Source organism: Electrophorus electricus, chromosome 13, assembly GCF_041902795.1.
Source record: "Electrophorus electricus isolate QZ-2024a chromosome 13, ASM4190279v1, whole genome shotgun sequence".
Taxonomy (NCBI): domain Eukaryota; kingdom Metazoa; phylum Chordata; class Actinopteri; order Gymnotiformes; family Gymnotidae; genus Electrophorus; species Electrophorus electricus.
Window position 1 is genome coordinate 6,270,383 of NC_137509.1, and position 18,700 is coordinate 6,289,082.

At 45.7% G+C, this 18,700-nt stretch overlaps 1 protein-coding gene across 7 annotated transcripts in view; it reads left to right on the top strand.

Moving 5' to 3' along the window:
- Positions 1-16,940, top strand: part of clcn3 (chloride channel 3) — a 29,214-nt gene extending 12,274 nt beyond the window's left edge. For 4 of the 7 annotated variants that reach the window (XM_027022513.3, XM_081725464.1, XM_027022517.3 and 1 more), the window contains 13 exons: positions 2,116-2,285; positions 4,037-4,136; positions 5,191-5,378; positions 6,749-6,871; positions 7,522-7,728; positions 7,940-8,020; positions 8,124-8,376; positions 8,789-9,078; positions 9,388-9,574; positions 9,779-10,177; positions 10,656-10,872; positions 12,244-12,319; positions 14,413-16,940. In XM_027022513.3, coding sequence (XP_026878314.1) covers positions 2,116-2,285; positions 4,037-4,136; positions 5,191-5,378; positions 6,749-6,871; positions 7,522-7,728; positions 7,940-8,020; positions 8,124-8,376; positions 8,789-9,078; positions 9,388-9,574; positions 9,779-10,177; positions 10,656-10,872; positions 12,244-12,319; positions 14,413-14,580 — 2,459 coding nt within the window. In that variant the 3' untranslated portion in view covers positions 14,581-16,940. Of the gene's footprint in view, positions 1-2,115; positions 2,286-4,036; positions 4,137-5,190; positions 5,379-6,748; positions 6,872-7,521; positions 7,729-7,939; positions 8,021-8,123; positions 8,377-8,788; positions 9,079-9,387; positions 9,575-9,778; positions 10,178-10,655; positions 10,873-12,243; positions 12,320-12,815; positions 12,903-14,412 lie in introns of all 7 variants that reach the window. The other 3 variants (XM_027022516.3, XM_027022519.3, XM_027022515.3) reach the window with 2 other exon arrangements.
- The last annotated feature ends 1,760 nt before the right edge of the window (positions 16,941-18,700 follow it).

An 18,700-nucleotide genomic window follows, 5' to 3' on the forward strand; every position in this document is an offset into this window, starting at 1 on the left:
CCAGTCTTACACCTGCGCGAGTGCTGCTTTGTGTAATGCAAGCCTCGATGTGTTTTCACTCACTCCCCAGTGCCTGATGCTGGATGTGGTCAGCTAACGGCTCGCACACGTGATGCCATGTCACTTTCACCACCTTCTCCCACTCTCACAGGCCCTGTGCGAGTGAGCGGTTATAGTGAGGGCAGCTTCTTTTGTAGAATATTTCTCATAAAACTGGCATGTGACCTTAAAGTAAAATGTTAAGCTGCTTTTTAGTGTGATCTGCCTTCCTCAGGTTATCTAAAAAGAGGCTGAGGCACAATGCTGTTTCGCCTAACTCTGCAGCAGTACTGAACTCATGACCTCAGAAGTTGACTGAATTTTGATCCAACACATTTTTAGTCACAGTATGAAGCACAGGGTAGTTTACTTAGGTAAATATCCATTATATATTTAAGAAATCTCAAAGGGTGTTTGCAGGGTGTTCTCATTTTTCTTCAACGGCTTTGTAACACAGTGCTCGGTTACTTGGCAGAGCGCGTGCCATATCTGACACCCTTCACCAGTGATGAGCACGCTCTGAGACAGGAGGGAAATGCTGCACTTGCTTACACAATGAGAGTTTTGCTGAGAGAAAGAAAGTGTTGACTCAAGACAGAGACTGTGGGAGAGGGAACCTCTGGCACACTGTTCATAACCTTAGCTATATTGCTGGATGTTGGTTGTGTGAGGCTAATGTCATGGAGGCTGCTGATTTGGTGTGTTCTACTGGCTGCTGTAACCAGCAGTGTGAACATGTGATCTTTGAACATGTGACCCAACTGCCTTTATCCAGTCAAAATGGACAGTGGCAGTGAGCACGTTACAGACGCTGATTTTGCATTTTGTATTTGTTCGCTTATGCAAATGCAGCTATAGACGTTCCAGTGAGCTTTTGCCCAGTCAAAATGGCTGCTGCATGAGCGCCATCATCGGTGTTGCGATATTCGGTGTAGGCCTCGGGCCAGCTGAGGCGTGTGGGTGTGCATGTGTGCTTGTGTTTCCACACAGTCCAAAAAGAGCCTAAAGTCTCCTGTGCTCTGTCTAGCTGTCTGAATGAAGCAGCTCGCAGTGCAGCCACAGCTGAGCTCTACCAGCCAGCTTTGTTCGTTTTCTCTCTCGTTTTCCTAGACTGGGGACTGGACTGCTGGAAATGATCTTTTATAACAGGCCTATGGGTGTTGCACTGTCCCCAGTTTTAACTGGGGATGTGATTTTTGATTTCTCATTTTAAAAATTAATATGCTATCAGGTGTGTAATGGAGAGGCTGAAAAACCCTGTTCCATTAGCTTAATATGCTTTTAGAATTAATACCCTTTTCAGTCCTGTGTGTGTGAGGAAATCCTGTGATGAGTCCTTGGTTCTCCTTTCACATGTGCTTGCATAGTCATGAGCTCAGGCATGGCAAAGTACATAAATCCACATATAAATATGACGCTCTTTAGAAACTCCTTGGAACACTGGACCCTTTGGAGAAAAGCTGAAGTAGTATGTACCAGGCATAGGTGTGGAATGGGTTAAAGATAGCAAGGTAAATCACCAGTTTCTGGACTCTCTGTAGTAAAGACCATAGGATAAATGCAGCAGCACTGTGCAGGGCTCCATCTTGGCTCTTGGGATTTGATCCAGGCAGGAGTGAGACCAGTGTAACGCTGGAAAGGTGATTGAAGCCAGTATAGCATTTTGAGCCTCTATGGTCACATCTGGCCCTGTTGGACGTCAAATGGAGCAGGTTCGCTCCCTATACCAGACACAGCACAGAGGATGTTGAGTGGCTGAGGTGCATGTGGGACTCTGTAGAACAGAGAGGGTTGGTGAACTCTTACTGAAGGAAAAGAGGCTGTTTTGAGTGTTGTTGGTGATACTGGGTTTCTTGTGTGCTATGTTACATTTACAGCATTTAGCTGTAAGAAAATAATGCATTTCTTATTCTCCTTTATCTTGTTTGTGCCATGTTTTCCCCTCTTACTATGGTCTTATCTCATCTGTATGGGCCTCTGTGTTCACATCCACATTCCTCCATAATCTCTGTCCTTTCAATCCTCTGCTCCCTTCCTCGTTTACCCATCTCTCTCTCTCTCTCTCTCTCTCTGCAGGCTCTAACTACGCCATGTCCAATGGTGGAGGCGGAGCCGGAGGGGTGAGTAGCTCCACCCACCTGCTGGACCTGTTGGAGGAGCCCATTCCGGGCGTGGGCACCTATGACGACTTCCACACCATCGACTGGGTCAGAGAGAAGTGTAAAGACCGTGAACGCCACCGCAAGGTACCACCAGACCTTGGCCACACCGCTCCAACACCCCAGCACTAGATTGGGCCAAGATCTTTGAGGATGTGTGTGTGTGTGTGTGTGGGGGGGGAAATCATTATCATAACCGCCATTAAAAATAATTTCCGCTGGGATTGCTGAAGACCAGAGCAAGGTGGAATGTGATTAGTCATAGAAGGGAGATGGAGTATGGACAGTGTGTTTTGGGGGTACACCGTTCACTATAACAGTGGTCACCAGGGGCCCTCATTTGTAAATGGTTCATATGCACAAAGAGAGGCCTGAACTGTGTGTATGCAACCTTCTGTGCAAAAACAGGAAATAATTTGCAGGAAGTTGGGTGTGTATTTATTTATTTATTTATTTATTTATTTTTTCGCAAGCTTTGTCCTGTGCGTAGAGCCATATGCAACATTTATAGTGAGCGTGAATTGGGGACACTCTTGGATAAAGTAGGAAATTGCAATAAAATGTGCAAATCATCATCCTCACACAAAACATTGCAGTCTGAACAGTGTTTTGATATGTGTAGGCCAATTAATTAGCCTGTTTAAATGTATTCATATGTATTGCTACAGATAACTATTTGCAACATTCAATGTGTTAATCCCCACTCCAAATGAAATTGTAACTGTCTAAAAGTTTTGGTTAATTAACTGGTAAAAAAGTTATACACTGACATTTAAAAAGCGTGAACATGTCAGCTGTGCAGCTCTCAGTGGCTTCCCTGTTAAGTGCTGGCTCCTTATCCAACTTCCTAACCCACATAGTGCAGAGTAGAGCTCTGCCATGTCCTGTTGGCTAGCGCACCACTGGGTTTGTAAAATGCAGATGGTGTTGTCTGGATGCGTCAGGTGGGAGATACGCCCCACTATACCAGCCTGCAAAGGTCTACCGGACTGTAGGCTTTGCCCCTCTGGTTTCAGTTGCCCTTTTCCTTGGTAAAAGCTTTGATTTCTGCCCACTTTTATTTCCACTTCTGCAGTGCACTTGATGAACTAACAGTACTGACTGCTGCAGCTACATGCTGCCTTCAGACTCGTGTTTATCAGTCATGTCACTGCTGAGGTTATGGTTTTCCTCGCCTCAGTCATCGTCACAAGAATGTCTGCCTCGCATTCTGCAAAATAAATCTCTCTTGCTCTTTCCTCTGCCATTGTTGTCACTATCTCGTACAATAATGGATGGGACACTCCATGTTTAAATATTCATGAGAGAATTTGCACTGACCATTTATGGAGACTTGTGGACAGTGACAGGGCAGGATACACCTGCACACATTTTCAAGAAAACTGTGATTTACAGACGACATGCAGATGCGTACTCCAGATATTTCCTGTCACTCTAGAATCCACATATAGTTTTCAGTGAGGTCTCAGGCCTCCATCTGGACATCTGCCTTTGTGCAGAGCTCATCTCTAACCCAACTCTGACTCAGCTCATCACGTAGGGTAGGGCTGGAAATAAATAGTGCTGGGGGTGGATCCCTGGGAATAGGGCCAGTGCTCACTGGACTACAATAAAACAGTAAAACAGAAGAACTTAAATTGACACTCTTGTTCACTTGAATGGTAGTTCAAGGGTTTGTCAGACTCTGTACTGTCATATACCTACATACTGTAGGTATGTACATTTCATGAAGGTAGTTCTGTAAAATATTTGGTGTGTGTGTGTGTGTGTGTGTGTGTGTGTGTGTGTGTGTGTGTGTGTGTGTGTGCACCCTTGTATCCATTCTATGCTGTGTGCAGATCAACAGTAAGAAGAAGGAGTCGGCATGGGAGTTCACCAAGAGCCTGTATGACGCTTGGTCTGGGTGGCTGGTGGTGACATTAACAGGGCTGGCTTCAGGTAACACACACTGAGTATGCAGCTTGTGTTGGAAATGGTGACGTCGGCAGACACGCCCACATGTTCCCCACACGGCAGCTCTGACTCACTCTCATGCTCACACTTATTCTTGCCTCACTAACTTTTTATCCTGACTCAGTTCATGGCCCTTCCATCAATCTGTCTCCTCTACCTGACCATACACACCTGACTGCTTTCTTTAAAATACTCTGCACAATCTTGTTTGGCTGCATTGTTTCTTGAGTGAATGTTGCCATTTTAAATAGTGTAATATATGGTCAGAGGTTTATATTTCAAAACCCAAGCAAACATCTGTTTAATTAAACGGGTCTCTCCTTGAGGACCTCAGTCTCAGTGACATCACCTGTAGTTGACATTTTGCTAGTTCTCTTAAGTATTGTAATTTTTGGAAACTCTCTATTTAATTAGGCATTTGATGTTACAAAAATTGGAGTTATATTGTGTGAGGAGAAACTCACTGGTGTGAGGTGCATGGCTGACAGGAGTCCCAGGCAGCTTCCGTGTATGCTGCTAGATCTGTGTTGGGATTAAATAATGGATTGTTTATTTAATGCAGTAATGAAAGGGAAACCTTAATAAACAGACACTCCTGTCATGAAGGCCCATCTCCTCTATCTTTACTGTGTTTGGTTTGGTAAGGCATACCTAAGGAACTACAGAAAACGCACACACTTGCACTTCAGCTTTCTCTGATGGGTTGAGTAGCAGGTTTTTTTAAGGCCTATCTTGGAGTTAAGTTTTATTGTATTATGGGTTCTGGATTGTTACAGTGCATGATCCATTCAGGCTAATATGCAAAAGTGCACTCTGCTTTCTTCCCTATTCATAGGTGGTTTCCCCATTGTCATGTCAGTCTAATTTGCTCTTTAGTCTCCAGTAGAAGCCTCAGGGAAAACCACATGCTGCTATTGATATGTGGTTGGCTGGTTGTCTCTGCATTTCTCATGTTTCTTCTCCATTTCTCTACCCCCCCCTTTCTTCCCTTTATCTTTCTCCCTCCCTCGCCTTCCGTCTCATACCTGCTCTTGCTCAGGTGCGTTGGCAGGTGTGATAGACATTGCTGCTGATTGGATGAATGACCTGAAGGAGGGCGTGTGTCTGAGTGCCATGTGGTTTAACCACGAGCAGTGCTGCTGGGGCTCTAACGAGACCACGTTCGCCGAGAGAGACAAGTGCCCGCAGTGGAAGACATGGGCGGAGCTTATCCTGGGCCAGGCGGAGGTGAGGACAACGTGGAGATCAACGAAACTGAAACTTCCTCTACACTGGAATGAGAGCGCGGTGGTATACGTGTGGAAAATGAAGGAGCTGATATAGGCAGTAAAGTGCATTCATTTATTTAGATCTGAAGGTTTTAAATATAAAAATAAAAACATATATCTTGGAGCTGATATGGAAGTATGTTTCCTCTGAAAATGTAATGCAACAAAATCTTCTACAGCTTCATATCCTGTGTATTGTGGTCATGATTTCAATCATTACCAAATCATACAAGATCAGGGTTCCCATGCAACCTGAAAGCCCAGTTTTCCAATAATGGAAAATTGGAGATAAAGCCACATGTCCTGGAAAATCTTGTTTGTCCTGGAAATGTATTTCAACATTCTCCTGTTTTCCTTTAGCTGAATGATGAACTAAGCTCTTTCAGAAATCTCCAACAGGGATGACCATATCATCTGAAAGGGCCAAGTTATGTATATTGAGGGTCAAAGGTAGTTTATGGACAAGTGAATTTTAAATAGGCTGTTCTGTTATTTTGTGACGCTGAGTACACACCCCAATGTCGCGCTATGTGGCAGAGCATTCCGATTGGATGACAGTACAATTTAAGTGGCCGAATCTCTGAATAATGTAAGTTACATTGTCCTTCAAATGTAAATATTAGTTACTGCGGGCTAGTAATGTAAATCTTTATTAGCGTTATACATGAATGTTGTTCTTCTCCCCCCCCCCCCCCCCCCGGCTTTCTTTAAAAGGTTGTATAATGTTAAACCTTTGCAGGCAAAACAAACTAGCAAGCCTGTCAATTTCTGCAGCTACACCAAACATGCTAACCAGTTTAAGGAGACAAACACCAGCTAAATACTGGCTAACTGTGCTTTTCTACGTTGCTAGCATTGTCTCCTCAAACACTGTGCTGCATTGTTAAGGTAAAATGGACCATAACATGGCATAAAATACTTTGCAGTAATAGCTCACTGTAGGTGTGATTAGCTTCTTTGATGACTCCTCTTAATATTCGTAGGGAAGGGGCTACAGTCTGGTGTGTTAACTTAATGAGGGTTTGTGGTGGTTAATAATCCTTGCAAACTCAAATCTAATCATGCGTTTAGGCAAAATTGTAAGCTACAGAGAAGATCACAGTGTATGGGGCGAGCCCTGTCTGCCATGCCAGCTAGATCAGTACTGAAACTGTTCTGGAAATTGATATTTAGAGTGGGAACCCTGAGAATGGTCAAACTTCAAAGTATCTCTCTCTTGTGGATCCTTGTGTTCATAGGGATTGTCTAATTTCTATTTCTTCTCAATTTGTTGTCACCATATACCTGATGCTTTTTTTTTTTTTTTTTTTGACATCTGACTTTCTGCAGGGTCCTGGTTCCTACATCATGAACTACTTCATGTACACCTACTGGGCTTTGTCCTTCGCTTTCCTGGCTGTGTGCCTGGTCAAAGTGTTCGCCCCGTACGCCTGTGGCTCTGGCATCCCTGAGGTAGGCCTGGCCTACGGCAAGCAGGTGGGGTCAAACAGAGCCCCAAGCACTCTGCATTGATTTCATTCTCATCATGCATAAGGTAGCAAAAAAGTAAATATAATGTTCACCTTCTCATATCTTAAATAAAGAGAAAATATATCTTTAGGACACACAACCCCAGCACTAAAAGCAATTGTCTCCTTCCAGGATTTTAGCCAACTGTATAAGACAGTGAGACACTAATGTGCTTTTAGTCTGAGCACAGACGTGAACAGTGGCCCTGGGCTCTTCCGCACACAGGCAGACCCTGTTGGTGAACTAGAGCTGGCACCATGGATGTGTAGAGTTAATGGATGTGTGGGAAGCATCTTTAGGATTTGCCTTTTCTGGAACACACTATCATGACTGTACATTTACGGCATTTTGCTGATGCTCTTATCCAACGCAACTTACCGTTATGACTGAATACAGCTTGAGCAATGGTGGGTTAAGGGGCCCAGCAGTGGCACACCGGTGGTGGTGGGGCTTGAACTAGTAACCTTGTTATTACTAGTCAAGTTCCACTGCCCCTGTCATGTACTGTAATGACTGAGGCCGCTAGTCATTCCCTTCACTGGGAATTCATGGGTTGTGAAATATTCACCTTCCCTCCCTCCTCTCTTTCTCAGATTAAGACCATCCTGAGTGGGTTCATCATCCGTGGCTACCTGGGGAAGTGGACTCTGGTGATAAAGACCATCACCCTGGTGCTGGCCGTGGCGTCAGGCCTGAGCCTGGGGAAGGAGGGCCCGCTGGTGCACGTAGCTTGTTGCTGTGGCAACATCTTCTCATACCTCTTCCCTAAGTATAGCAAGAACGAGGCCAAGAAACGAGAGGTACGCCCACCCTGACCATGCCGCCAGAGCTGCACCAAGCTTGAAATATCCGCCCTGCCTCCAGAAGGGAAGTCAACTTTCACCTTTCCATTTAGGAGAGCTCTGATTAATTGTAGTGCGTGAGGATTTATATATATGTGTGTGTGTGTGTGTGTGTGTGTGTGTGTGTGTGTGTGTGTGTGTGTGTGTGTGTGTGTGTGTGCACATGCAGGTGCTGTCTGCGGCGTCGGCTGCTGGCGTGTCTGTGGCGTTTGGCGCTCCTATAGGAGGTGTTTTGTTCAGCCTGGAGGAGGTGAGTCTGCCTTCTCTGCACCAGGTTAAAGCAACATTGACATGCATCACACATGAGCACGTTGTAAACTATTAAAAGCTAAATCCCTATGTCTCTCTCTCAGGTGAGTTATTACTTCCCACTGAAGACGCTGTGGCGGTCCTTTTTCGCCGCCCTGGTGGCAGCGTTCGTGCTGCGCTCCATCAACCCGTTTGGGAACAGCAGGCTGGTGCTGTTTTACGTGGAGTACCACACACCGTGGTACCTGTTCGAGTTGGTGCCCTTCATCCTGTTGGGCGTGTTCGGCGGCCTGTGGGGGGCCTTCTTCATCCGCGCCAACATCGCCTGGTGTCGCAGGCGCAAGTCCACACGCTTCGGTGAGTGCCTGAGGGCAGGTGAAGGGAGGGGCTTCATACAGTGTGTGGGGTCAGGCTGGTGGATGAGGCTTTGGTGGGTGGTGGCAGGCAGGCAGGTAGGAGGGACTTCAGTGAGTGTCTGGGGCAGATGAGTGGGAGGGGCTTCGGTGAACATGTGACAGAGGGAGGAAGTGCGTCTTTCTCCCTGCTACCACTCGACTCCAACAGCCATTTGAGGCTGCCTTGCCAAACTGTGCCAGTCACAAATGAGCACAATTGTGAAATATCACAGATACTGGAGTTTATATTGTGGTTTGCCTGGTAACTCCTGGTGTAAAGCCCCTCTCAAGGTGATATCCCAAGAGGGGGATCACGTGGCTAAACATCAATCCAGATGAATCGTTTTCCTCATTGCTTTCCTCTGGTCCTTCAGGTAAATACCCAGTTCTGGAGGTGATCACTGTGGCAGCCATCACGGCCATCGTGGCGTTCCCAAACCCGTACACGCGTCAGAACACTAGCGAGCTGATCAAGGAGCTGTTCACAGACTGCGGGCCGCTGGAGTCATCGCAACTGTGCCAGTACCGCAGCCAGATGAATGGCAGCCAGGCGTACCCAGCGGGCACAGACACTGCTACACCCGGCGTCTACTCAGCCATGTGGCAGCTCAGCCTGGCGCTCATCTTCAAGATCATCATGACCATCTTCACCTTTGGCTTGAAGGTGGGTGATGGTGCAAGGAGGAAAATGCCAACATCCGACCCCACCACCCCACACACAAACACACACATGCACGCGCCAACACCTGACCCCCACACTCGTCCCTCCCTCAGGTGTGCATGTGGTTGATGCCACTCGCGTTGCAGCCAGTGTTTAGTTTTATTTAATTTTCATATTTTGTTTGCTTTTGTTTTTAAGTACGAGAGTGTGTCCTCTTGCTGCTGCGACTTCTGTACGTTTGTCATCTGCCTGCTGGCTTTCTGTCTGTGTGTGGGCACTTCTGAGTGTTTGTCCCTGTGTGTTGCGTGGCAGGTGCCGTCGGGCCTGTTCATCCCCAGCATGGCGATCGGGGCCATCGCCGGGCGCATAGTGGGCATCGCCGTCGAGCAGCTGGCCTATTACCACCACGACTGGTTCCTGTTTAAAGAGTGGTGCGAGGTGGGCGCCGACTGCATCACCCCCGGCCTGTATGCCATGGTGGGCGCTGCCGCCTGCTTGGGTGAGTTTCTGGAGTGTGTGTGTGTGTGTGTGTGTGTGTGTGTGCTCATGCATTCTGCATTTCCATGCAAGTCTCATTTTCTTTCCACTCAAACCTTTCTTGATGTCCTTGACCTTTCTGTGTCATATGTTTTTGAATACGACCTACTCATGCACATCGGATTAACTCTTCTCGACCTAAACTTTGAGCCACGGGTTCCCTCAGGTGGTGTAACTCGAATGACCGTCTCCCTGGTGGTCATCGTGTTTGAGCTGACCGGCGGCCTGGAGTACATCGTGCCACTGATGGCGGCGGTGATGACCAGTAAGTGGGTGGGCGACGCGTTTGGGCGAGAGGGCATCTACGAGGCGCACATCCGCCTCAACGGCTACCCCTTCCTGGACGCCAAGGAGGAGTTCACGCATACCACGCTGGCACGCGAGGTGATGCGACCGCGGCGGAGCGACCCGCCCCTGGCAGTGCTGACGCAGGACGACCTGACGCTGGCCGAGCTGCAGGCCGTCATCAGCCAGACGAGCTACAACGGCTTCCCCGTCATCGTCTCTAAGGAGTCTCAGAGACTGGTGGGATTCGCCCTGCGCAGAGACATCACCATCGCTATAGGTAAGACATGCACATACACACAAAGACATTATCACCTTTGCTATAGGTAACCCACACACACAGAGACATCACCATCACTATAGGTAAGACACTCACACTGACGTTTTAACTATAGGCAACATGTCACACATTTTGGTAGAAATCCCCACAAATGTTGCCCTCTGCTGGCTGCAATCAGAAACATCAGCTGCAGTTCTGCTGTGCATTTCTTTGTTTTTCCTGATTCTTTATATTTATTCGGTCCAGTTTATAAAAATGTGGCTTGTCACAGTATATTACAAAAACATTATTAATTTAAAGTATTAATTATATATGAAATTCTTTTAAGATTTGTAGTCATATTCAATCAACTGAAGTGTTGTGTAAAATAAGTCATCTTGTGTCAGTACACACCAGGGTCTCAGACGCAGTGACCTGAGGTCTTCTGAACCAGACACTGTGACTGAGAGGAGCGGCCTTCTCTCTCTCTGTCCTTCAGAAAACGCCCGGCGGAAGCAGGAAGGCATCGTGCTCAACTCACGGGTGTATTTCACGCAGCATGCCCCGACGCTGCCGGCCGACAGCCCCCGGCCCCTGAAGCTCCGCAGCATCCTGGACATGAGTCCCTTCACCGTCACCGATCACACGCCCATGGAGATCGTGGTGGACATCTTCCGGAAGCTGGGACTGCGGCAGTGCCTCGTCACCCACAACGGGTCAGTCACCCTGAGAGCAGGGGCGCGATAAGACCTGGGGCCTGGGTCAGTCACCCCGAGGGCAGGGGCGCGATGAGACCTGGGGCCCAGGTCAGTCACCCTGAGAGTGGGCTTGGTGTTCCTGCTTGGTCGGTAAATAATTAATTTGCTGTTGGATGTAGGATTCCAGCAATAGGTGCCCTTTTGTCCAGTGAGGAGCTCAGCATAGCTCCTTGGGGGGTGAATGGTGGGGGGCTACCCTGTGCTTTGGCAAACAAACTTGATTAGTTTTTATCTTTTCTGAGTAACACTGGCATTGAGTATCATAAAGAAAGAAACAAATGCCAGAGCAGCTGTACAGTGCGTTGAGATACGGCTCTCACACAGGCGTTCCCACGTATGTCCAGACTCACGTTTGGGTGTAGGACTTGTTGCTGTAGTGAGGCAGAGTCTATGTGAAAACTAGTTTGTGTTAGTAGTGCTTGCATCAGGTTAGAAAGTGGGAAGTCTGCTGTGTGTACTTCTCCTTGTCATAGCTACTAACAAACTTATAACCCATCAGCAGATATATACACACACACACACACACACACACTTATGCATGTACATTCTACATATATCTGCTGATGGGTTTACACATGCATTAGGTGTCAAACCTAGTCCTAGTTGCAGCTGCTTGGCGCTTGCACCTGCTGTACAGCTACACACACACACACAAACAGCAGCATGTCACTGGTAAGGCCTCTCATGTCACTAATTCTGTGATATGACTGCCTTTTTCAGAACATGTTTTTAGGAGTCATTGCTAGCCTTCCAGTTTTGTCTGAAGGGAAGATGAGAAGCCATCTACCTCCCAGCAGTGTTCACATGAGAATGAAGCTACTTGTGCCATTACTAGTCTGGCAGCTTCTCACAGCCTTGATTCATTTCAGTGGGCCTTGTGCCCAAGAGCACCACCATGAGTGCAGTGTGTGTACTGCAGATCAAATAAGTTCTGGGGAAAAGCTAAGGCACATTTTCAGAACACCCTCAGATCAGTTTGCCTCTTGTTGAAAATAGCAAACCCATTATTATATAGAAGACCATTATTTTTTTTATTTAGCATAATTTAAATTTTCATTAGGCATGACTTAATTATCCATTGAGAAACAGATTTTTTGTTTCAGAATAATAGAGAATGACTGTAATAGAATGACTGACTGACTGTTAACTGTTGCATTATTTATCTACTACTATTTTAAGTTGTTGGATTATTCACTATGTTGTGTTTATTTCTGTTGGTTATGGTGTTTTGAGTTTGTGTGAGTGTTTTTTTTTTTTTTGTTGGTTTTTTTTCTCTTTTCTTTTTTGGTGCGTGTTGCTTAGTGACGGTCGCCACGGTGTGTGTTGCAGGATTGTATTGGGCATCATCACTAAGAAGAATATTTTAGAGCATCTGGAGGAGCTCAAGCAGCACACGGAGCCCCTGGTGATTAGATCCACCCATACCACGCCCACTCTACGTTTTAGGCCCCACCTCTTAGGAGGGACGCATGAAACTTGAGTGAAAAATAAACGAAAGGGCATAGTTTGTGGGCAGTTCCCAGGAAATATCCCTCTTCAGCTGTTTTCCCCGAACATGTCATCGATTTGGGGAAATATGCACGAGTAATCTGAGATCTCAATTCGATGTCCCATAGCAACATTTTCATGATTTGTGCTCAATGTTGGCAATAATTAGGTTTGCCAGACCTATAAAACATATATTTAGGTCATCAACAGTTGTTTTGTAGCCAATTGCAGATCTGGAAGTAACCCTTCAGTTTAAGACCTTGCAATACAACAAACTGTAAGGCATGCACATGGCAGCCTATTAGAGAGCTGCCCTCTCCATGTTTACTCTGCACTTTGACCTTTTTGCCTGCCATGTAAATTTGTTGTCTGTGATGTTTTTGTTTGTTTTTTGTTTTTAATTACTCCTCGAGGGGGGCGAGGCAGGGTCTGCATCCAGTCGGCAACAGACCAATGACCTCCGACTACAGTCATAGATCCGCCTCCTAAAAGATTGGCGGGTAACAGCCGTATGTAGCTCAGCGTGTGTTTTTTTTTTTTTTTTTAAACATATTTGTTTGCTGTTGGATTGTTTCTTTAGCTTGATAGACCCCACACAGTAGCTCCCATACTAAGGGCTGTGTGACTGATTCTTTTTTTTTTTTTTTTTGGGGCAGTGAATGAATAGAGCAGTTATCATAGCGATCCCCATCCCCAAACCACCTCCTGTCCCCTCTACCACACCCCGCCTCTTCCCTGCGGCCCCTTCTGACTGTGTCTGTATTGATTCTGCCACGTTTCACGAGCGTTTCATGCCTCCTGTTCTGTGTCTACTAATCCCTTCACATCCTGTCCGCCGTTGTGCAGGGCTACCTCTCATTTCCTGTCTGCTTTCCAAACGGTCACACGAGTTGGAAGTGCAGTGCACCAGATGAGGTTTAAAAGCGAAAGATAAGCTGGTAGTTTGTCTATTGGCTACTGTGCAAGTCATTAGCTGCACACATACTCGTGCACTGTGGGCCAGGTTTCCTGAAGCAGTTTGCTTGTGCACTAAACATTTGCCTGACCAGCAATGGAGCCAGTGATTTGGGCAACAATTTTGTCATTGCTCAGGCAAAAAAATAATGTTACTGGAGTCACAAGTTTTAACAGGTGCAGCTTGCTTCAGTAAACGTGGCCTTATCTGTCCAAACCAGGAGCCTTTTTTGTATTCGGACAGTTCAGTCTCAGAAATGGTCCTGCCACTCACAGTGCTTCAGCTGCACACTGCTCCCTGTCACACTTCCATATGGACAACTGTGGACCCTCTGCCTACATTCCTAATGAAATTCAAGAGCACATGAGTGTTTGGCAGTAATGAGACCTCAGACTTGGGAGGCTTTGTTTGGCCAGTGTCAGTCTAAAACCCCCAAATTACAGCTCTGTACACTTGGAAGCTGTTCTGTTCGATTGCAGATCATGCCAAATATGAAGCTTCATATGTGCTTTTGAATTCTGGTTCAGGTGCTGCCTGGTGTGGGAGGGAGGGGGGTGTGGTTGTGGGTGTGTGTGGGTGTGTGTGTGTGTGTTTGTGTACGTGTGTGTACACATTTAGTTTTTTTTCAAGCTGAAAATCATATCTGAGTCAGCAGCAGTTTGTTCACCGTGCGCACTCATGTTTTGTTCCGTCCTTGCTAGCTGTCTAGGTGCTGCAGGTCACTGATCGGCACTCATGTCTCTGTCTCTCTCTCTCTCTCTCTCTCTGTCTCTCTCTCTCTGTCTCTCTCTCTCTCTCTCTCTCTCTCTCTCTCTCTCTCTGTTCTCACAAACGGATGCTGGTGTCTTTTGTTGGCAGGATTACCTACTCTTCATTTGAGACAGCAAAACAAGAGAAACTGCAAAAAGAAAATAAGAGAAACTCAGTAAAACCTTCCCTGCCAACAAAAAGACCATCCATCTTCCATAGTTGCTGCAGTTCTGTGGTTACATACCTGATGACACTGTCTCTCTTCATCTCTTTCTTTTTCTCTGTCAATCTCTCCTTCTCTGCAGGCGTCTCCTTGGTATTATCACAAAAAAAGACATCCTTCGTCATATGGCCCAGATGGCAAACCAAGACCCCGAGTCCATAATGTTCAACTAGTGCCCTCCTTAACTGGATGTGAGGAGCAGGAGGAGAGTGAAGAGGAGGTCCGCCTGCTGGACCATACGTCCCACTGACCATATGGCCCCTTTGTGTCCCTCCCCTACCCCATGCCATGGCATTCAAGTGGCCAATGGCAGCCTGGTGGAAATCTCTGGATCTCGGATAGGCCTTCAGGAAGGGAAAGGACTTCCATTGAGGAGCCTGGTTGCTGGAAGAGGCTCAGAGATGGTGTAGAGCTCCAGCCCTGCCTGCCACCCTGGTTAACAGACCTCCACATGCTAACATGCTAAAGCTAACGTAAATACTTGAAGGCATGTGCCTATGCTGGCCACGCACATGGCCCCCAGACACCGTCACTGAACCCCACCTGGCCTTCCCGACCGAGAGGCCACACTACTGGGAGTGAAAGGTCAAGATGATCCGCTCAATGGCGAGGAGGGACCTTCACAGAACCTGAGTTACCTACTGCTGTGACCCCTGCCATTCTCACACTGAACTCTCCAACCATTGTTTACCTGTAAACTGTGTGAGTTTGAGGCAGGGAGAGAGTGTGTACATGTGAGAAGTATGTTTGTGTGAGAGAGAACAAAAATTAAGCTCCTTCATATTTCAGTCAGTATGTGCTTGGGTGCCCAGGATAGAGGTGTGAGTGTGTGTGGGTGTGTGCGCGCGTATGCATGCAAGACTGACTGGCAATGATTTGTACAAATAAGTATGATGAGAAAATGATGATCCATCAAGTATTTAATGTTGAGATGATCAAATGTAAAAAAGAGATCAGCCTGATATGAAGTCACCTAACGTGAACCTCTTTTGTTTGCTTGGCTGTTTTTCAACCTTCTCCACTGCAAACCTTTGGTACGTGGCTGAACTGTCAGGTGAAGAATAGCATCTGGCTCTCTGTGCATCCGTAAAACAGCAAACTTTTAAATGTGGATTTCCTTACATTTTGTTACTGGAAATGGGAAAATAACTTTCTTTTCAAGCTACTATTATTGCTGCTACCTTTTAGATGTATCGATCATGTAATTTACCAAGTCCTTGTGTTTTAAAACAAAATATGACTTGACACAGCACTTGTTTTTAAAGGTCCTACCATGTAATGGTCAATGTGTGCTCTTCATGAATCATTTTCAATGTCATACAGGCGCCATCACCCAGCATGTGTGGCCATAGATCGTTTTGTGGTGTGTGATTTGGAGAGCCTTGCATTGTGTGCCTTCGGGACTAGTTTTGGAATGTGTGTTGAATGTGAGGGGCCTTCCTCACACAAAACCATCATGTTCTTTCCGCTCACATTGAAGCTTGTGCTTTAAATAGCTAAAGCAACATTGCATCTTTGGTCATACACCTAGGGCCTTTGAGTTTGGTTCCTTACAAGCATCGTAATCCTTGCGCGCCCTTAGGACGTCCTATGTGTGCTTCCTCTCATTGTTTCTGCAACCAGTAAAATTGTGCTGCACGTTGAACTGAGTCCGCTAATGGCACAGCTGTTTCTGAAATCTGGAAGTTAAGAAAGCTAAAGAACAATCTCAAATATCTGGCGTCATTACAGCCATTTACACTGGCAAATGCATAAGGTCTTGAGATGCAATTTCTCATGTGGCTTAAATGGAGATGGTAATGAGTAGGTGGTGAGACTTTTTTGAGATGCGGACAACACCATGTTCACTTAAAAGGTGATTTTGCCAAATGATATCAAGTAACGTAATAAGTGGGTCCACGGGAGTTTGTAACCAGAGGTGTGATATTCAGGCTCAGAAACTAAACTTCCTCTGTAGGCTTTGTTTCTACCACCTGAATTTGTTGACTCAAGCAGGTGGGTTGAATTGACTGAAATTCAGTGGCTGATAAATTGTGGCAGGGCTTTTGCTTTTGGGACCTTAACCCTCATGCCACCGTGTGACACACAACTAAACATGGTCGCATGCTCAGAACCTATGTGTAGTAACATGGAGGTTGTTTACCTACTGTTGGGCAATTCTCATATGGGTGGGAGAGCCAGGATCCGTTTGGATGTTTGTAAACAGTCATGTGCTCAGCAGTGTCATGCATTGCTGCTGCTTTCTATATTTTGTTTTCGCACTACCTTTTTACATTCAGTTAAAATTTTGGAAGCACTTAATTTTTCCCTGAAAAAAATGTTACCTCATCTAAAACAAACCAGTGGGGGCTCTCTACATCTGCTTTCTTTGTTTCTGTAGTGACACTCACTAGAGCCTTAGCCAAGTAAGGCTTAGAAAGGAGGTGAGTACCTCGCATCTCATTTGCAGTTGGTGTGTTTGTCAATAAGTGAACAAAAAAAATGGATTAAATATGCTCCTCCAGTTTTTATTTATAGTGCTAGACTTGTACATTAATGTAAATTTTAAATACAACTGCGTATGATTGTACATTTGAAACAAATATGTAAAATAAAATTGCTTAAAATCAAGTTCACAGCATGTTCTTTGGGTAATGTTAACTTGTATGTGCATTGCAGTGTGCTTGTGTTGACATTCCAAAATGTCACAGATGCAGCTTGTTTGGGGTGGGGGTACCAGACCCCAAAAGTAAGTGCTAGTATCACAGAGCAGTGCCACTTTAGGATGGGGTAAGATGGCAAGGAATTCAGATGTCATTACATTGTGTGTTCATTTTGGGTACCATGTTTGTTTCACACCCAAGTTCAGTATCCCTCTGTATCTGAATAGCTAGGATCCTTCCATATTGCCAACTGGACACCAGACCAACAAGCCATGCATTCATATGTCAAATAGATATGTTAATTAGATACCATGTACTCACATGGTACAGCTGTATGGTTTCTCTGTAGTGTAAAAATGTGAATCCACCATTAATAAATATAATGTAGTATTTTTATTTCTTCAAGTTACAGGACATGAAACTTGTTGCCACATTGGGACAGCAGGATTTTGCAATGGTGATCTTGATGAGTTATTGCCATGTATTGCTCCAGGGCTCTGGTCAAAACCTTGAACACTGGCAAGGTCACAGAGGTAGGTTTTCTGTCTTAAGAAAGCCTTGCGAGGTTGTAACTTGATTAGATCTTTTTACAAGAGAAATTGACCCCTCACTTGGCAGTAGTTTAAATTGATGCAGCTGTAATGGAACACAGACATGGCCACACCCCTTTGTGTATTTGTTTTATAGTTTACGAGAAGCATTTCCCATGCAAGATGAAGTGCATTCATCCTAAACCATGAGAGCAGCAGGTGTCTAAATTGGGCGGCCCATGTGAAGTTCCCATTGTCTGTTATGCAGGGAGTCTGCCCAGGCACCAGGGCTTGTGATCTGAAGCCTGTTAGAAGTATTTCAGTCTGCGGACACTTGGCCACCTTCCCTGTGCTCCCCACCTGCAACCATGTAATGCTTACCTAACTTCTGAAACAGCAATCTAACAATTCAACATTTAAAAAACGTTGGCCACTGGAAACTTGTACATGTGGAGAAGTAAGGAATCTCCTGTTGTTATTCTGAGGCAGTACAGTATGGACTGTCATTCTGGTCAGGCATTTAGGCAATATGCCAGCTGGGTTTACTTAATTAGGCTGCCTGTTATGTACCTTTGTCAGCTAACAGGTACAGCTCACATTAAACTCAAACTGGAGAACTTTTATTGGAACACACTTGAATAGGTGCTACTAATTGACACAACGCCTAGGGTCTCGGGATCAAGTACCTATCTGGGTGGAGTTTGTGTTCTCCCTGTGTCTGTGTGAGTTTCTTCCCAAGGTCTAAAAACATAGAGGTTGGTTCAATTGACTGTCCTAAAAAAGTCCTGATGTGTGTCTCCTCTCTCGCCTCCATGCACCCTATACAATCCCTCAAGGGACTGAGGTTAATGGTTGAATGTATGCTGTGTGCGGTTGCCTGCCGCTTCTCGCTGGTGTGTGACTGGATGTAAAAGCTGTGCGTTTAATTGTAAACTGACACTGGGTTCCTTGAAAGATGCTATATAAATATAACTTTATTTATTCATAATTCCTTGTAGAATGTCTCTATACAAAGTAGTATAAACTTGAGTACAGAACTATAATGACTGGTTCACCAGCACAGTTGCAGTGATACTGGATGTATGAATTTCACAAAAGCCAAAAGTTCTGACTACAATGAATCTTTTGTCAAGCTTGCGTTATCCCTGACTAAAAACCACACTGCCTGGCCAAAAAAAAAAAGTGTGTCACACTAATT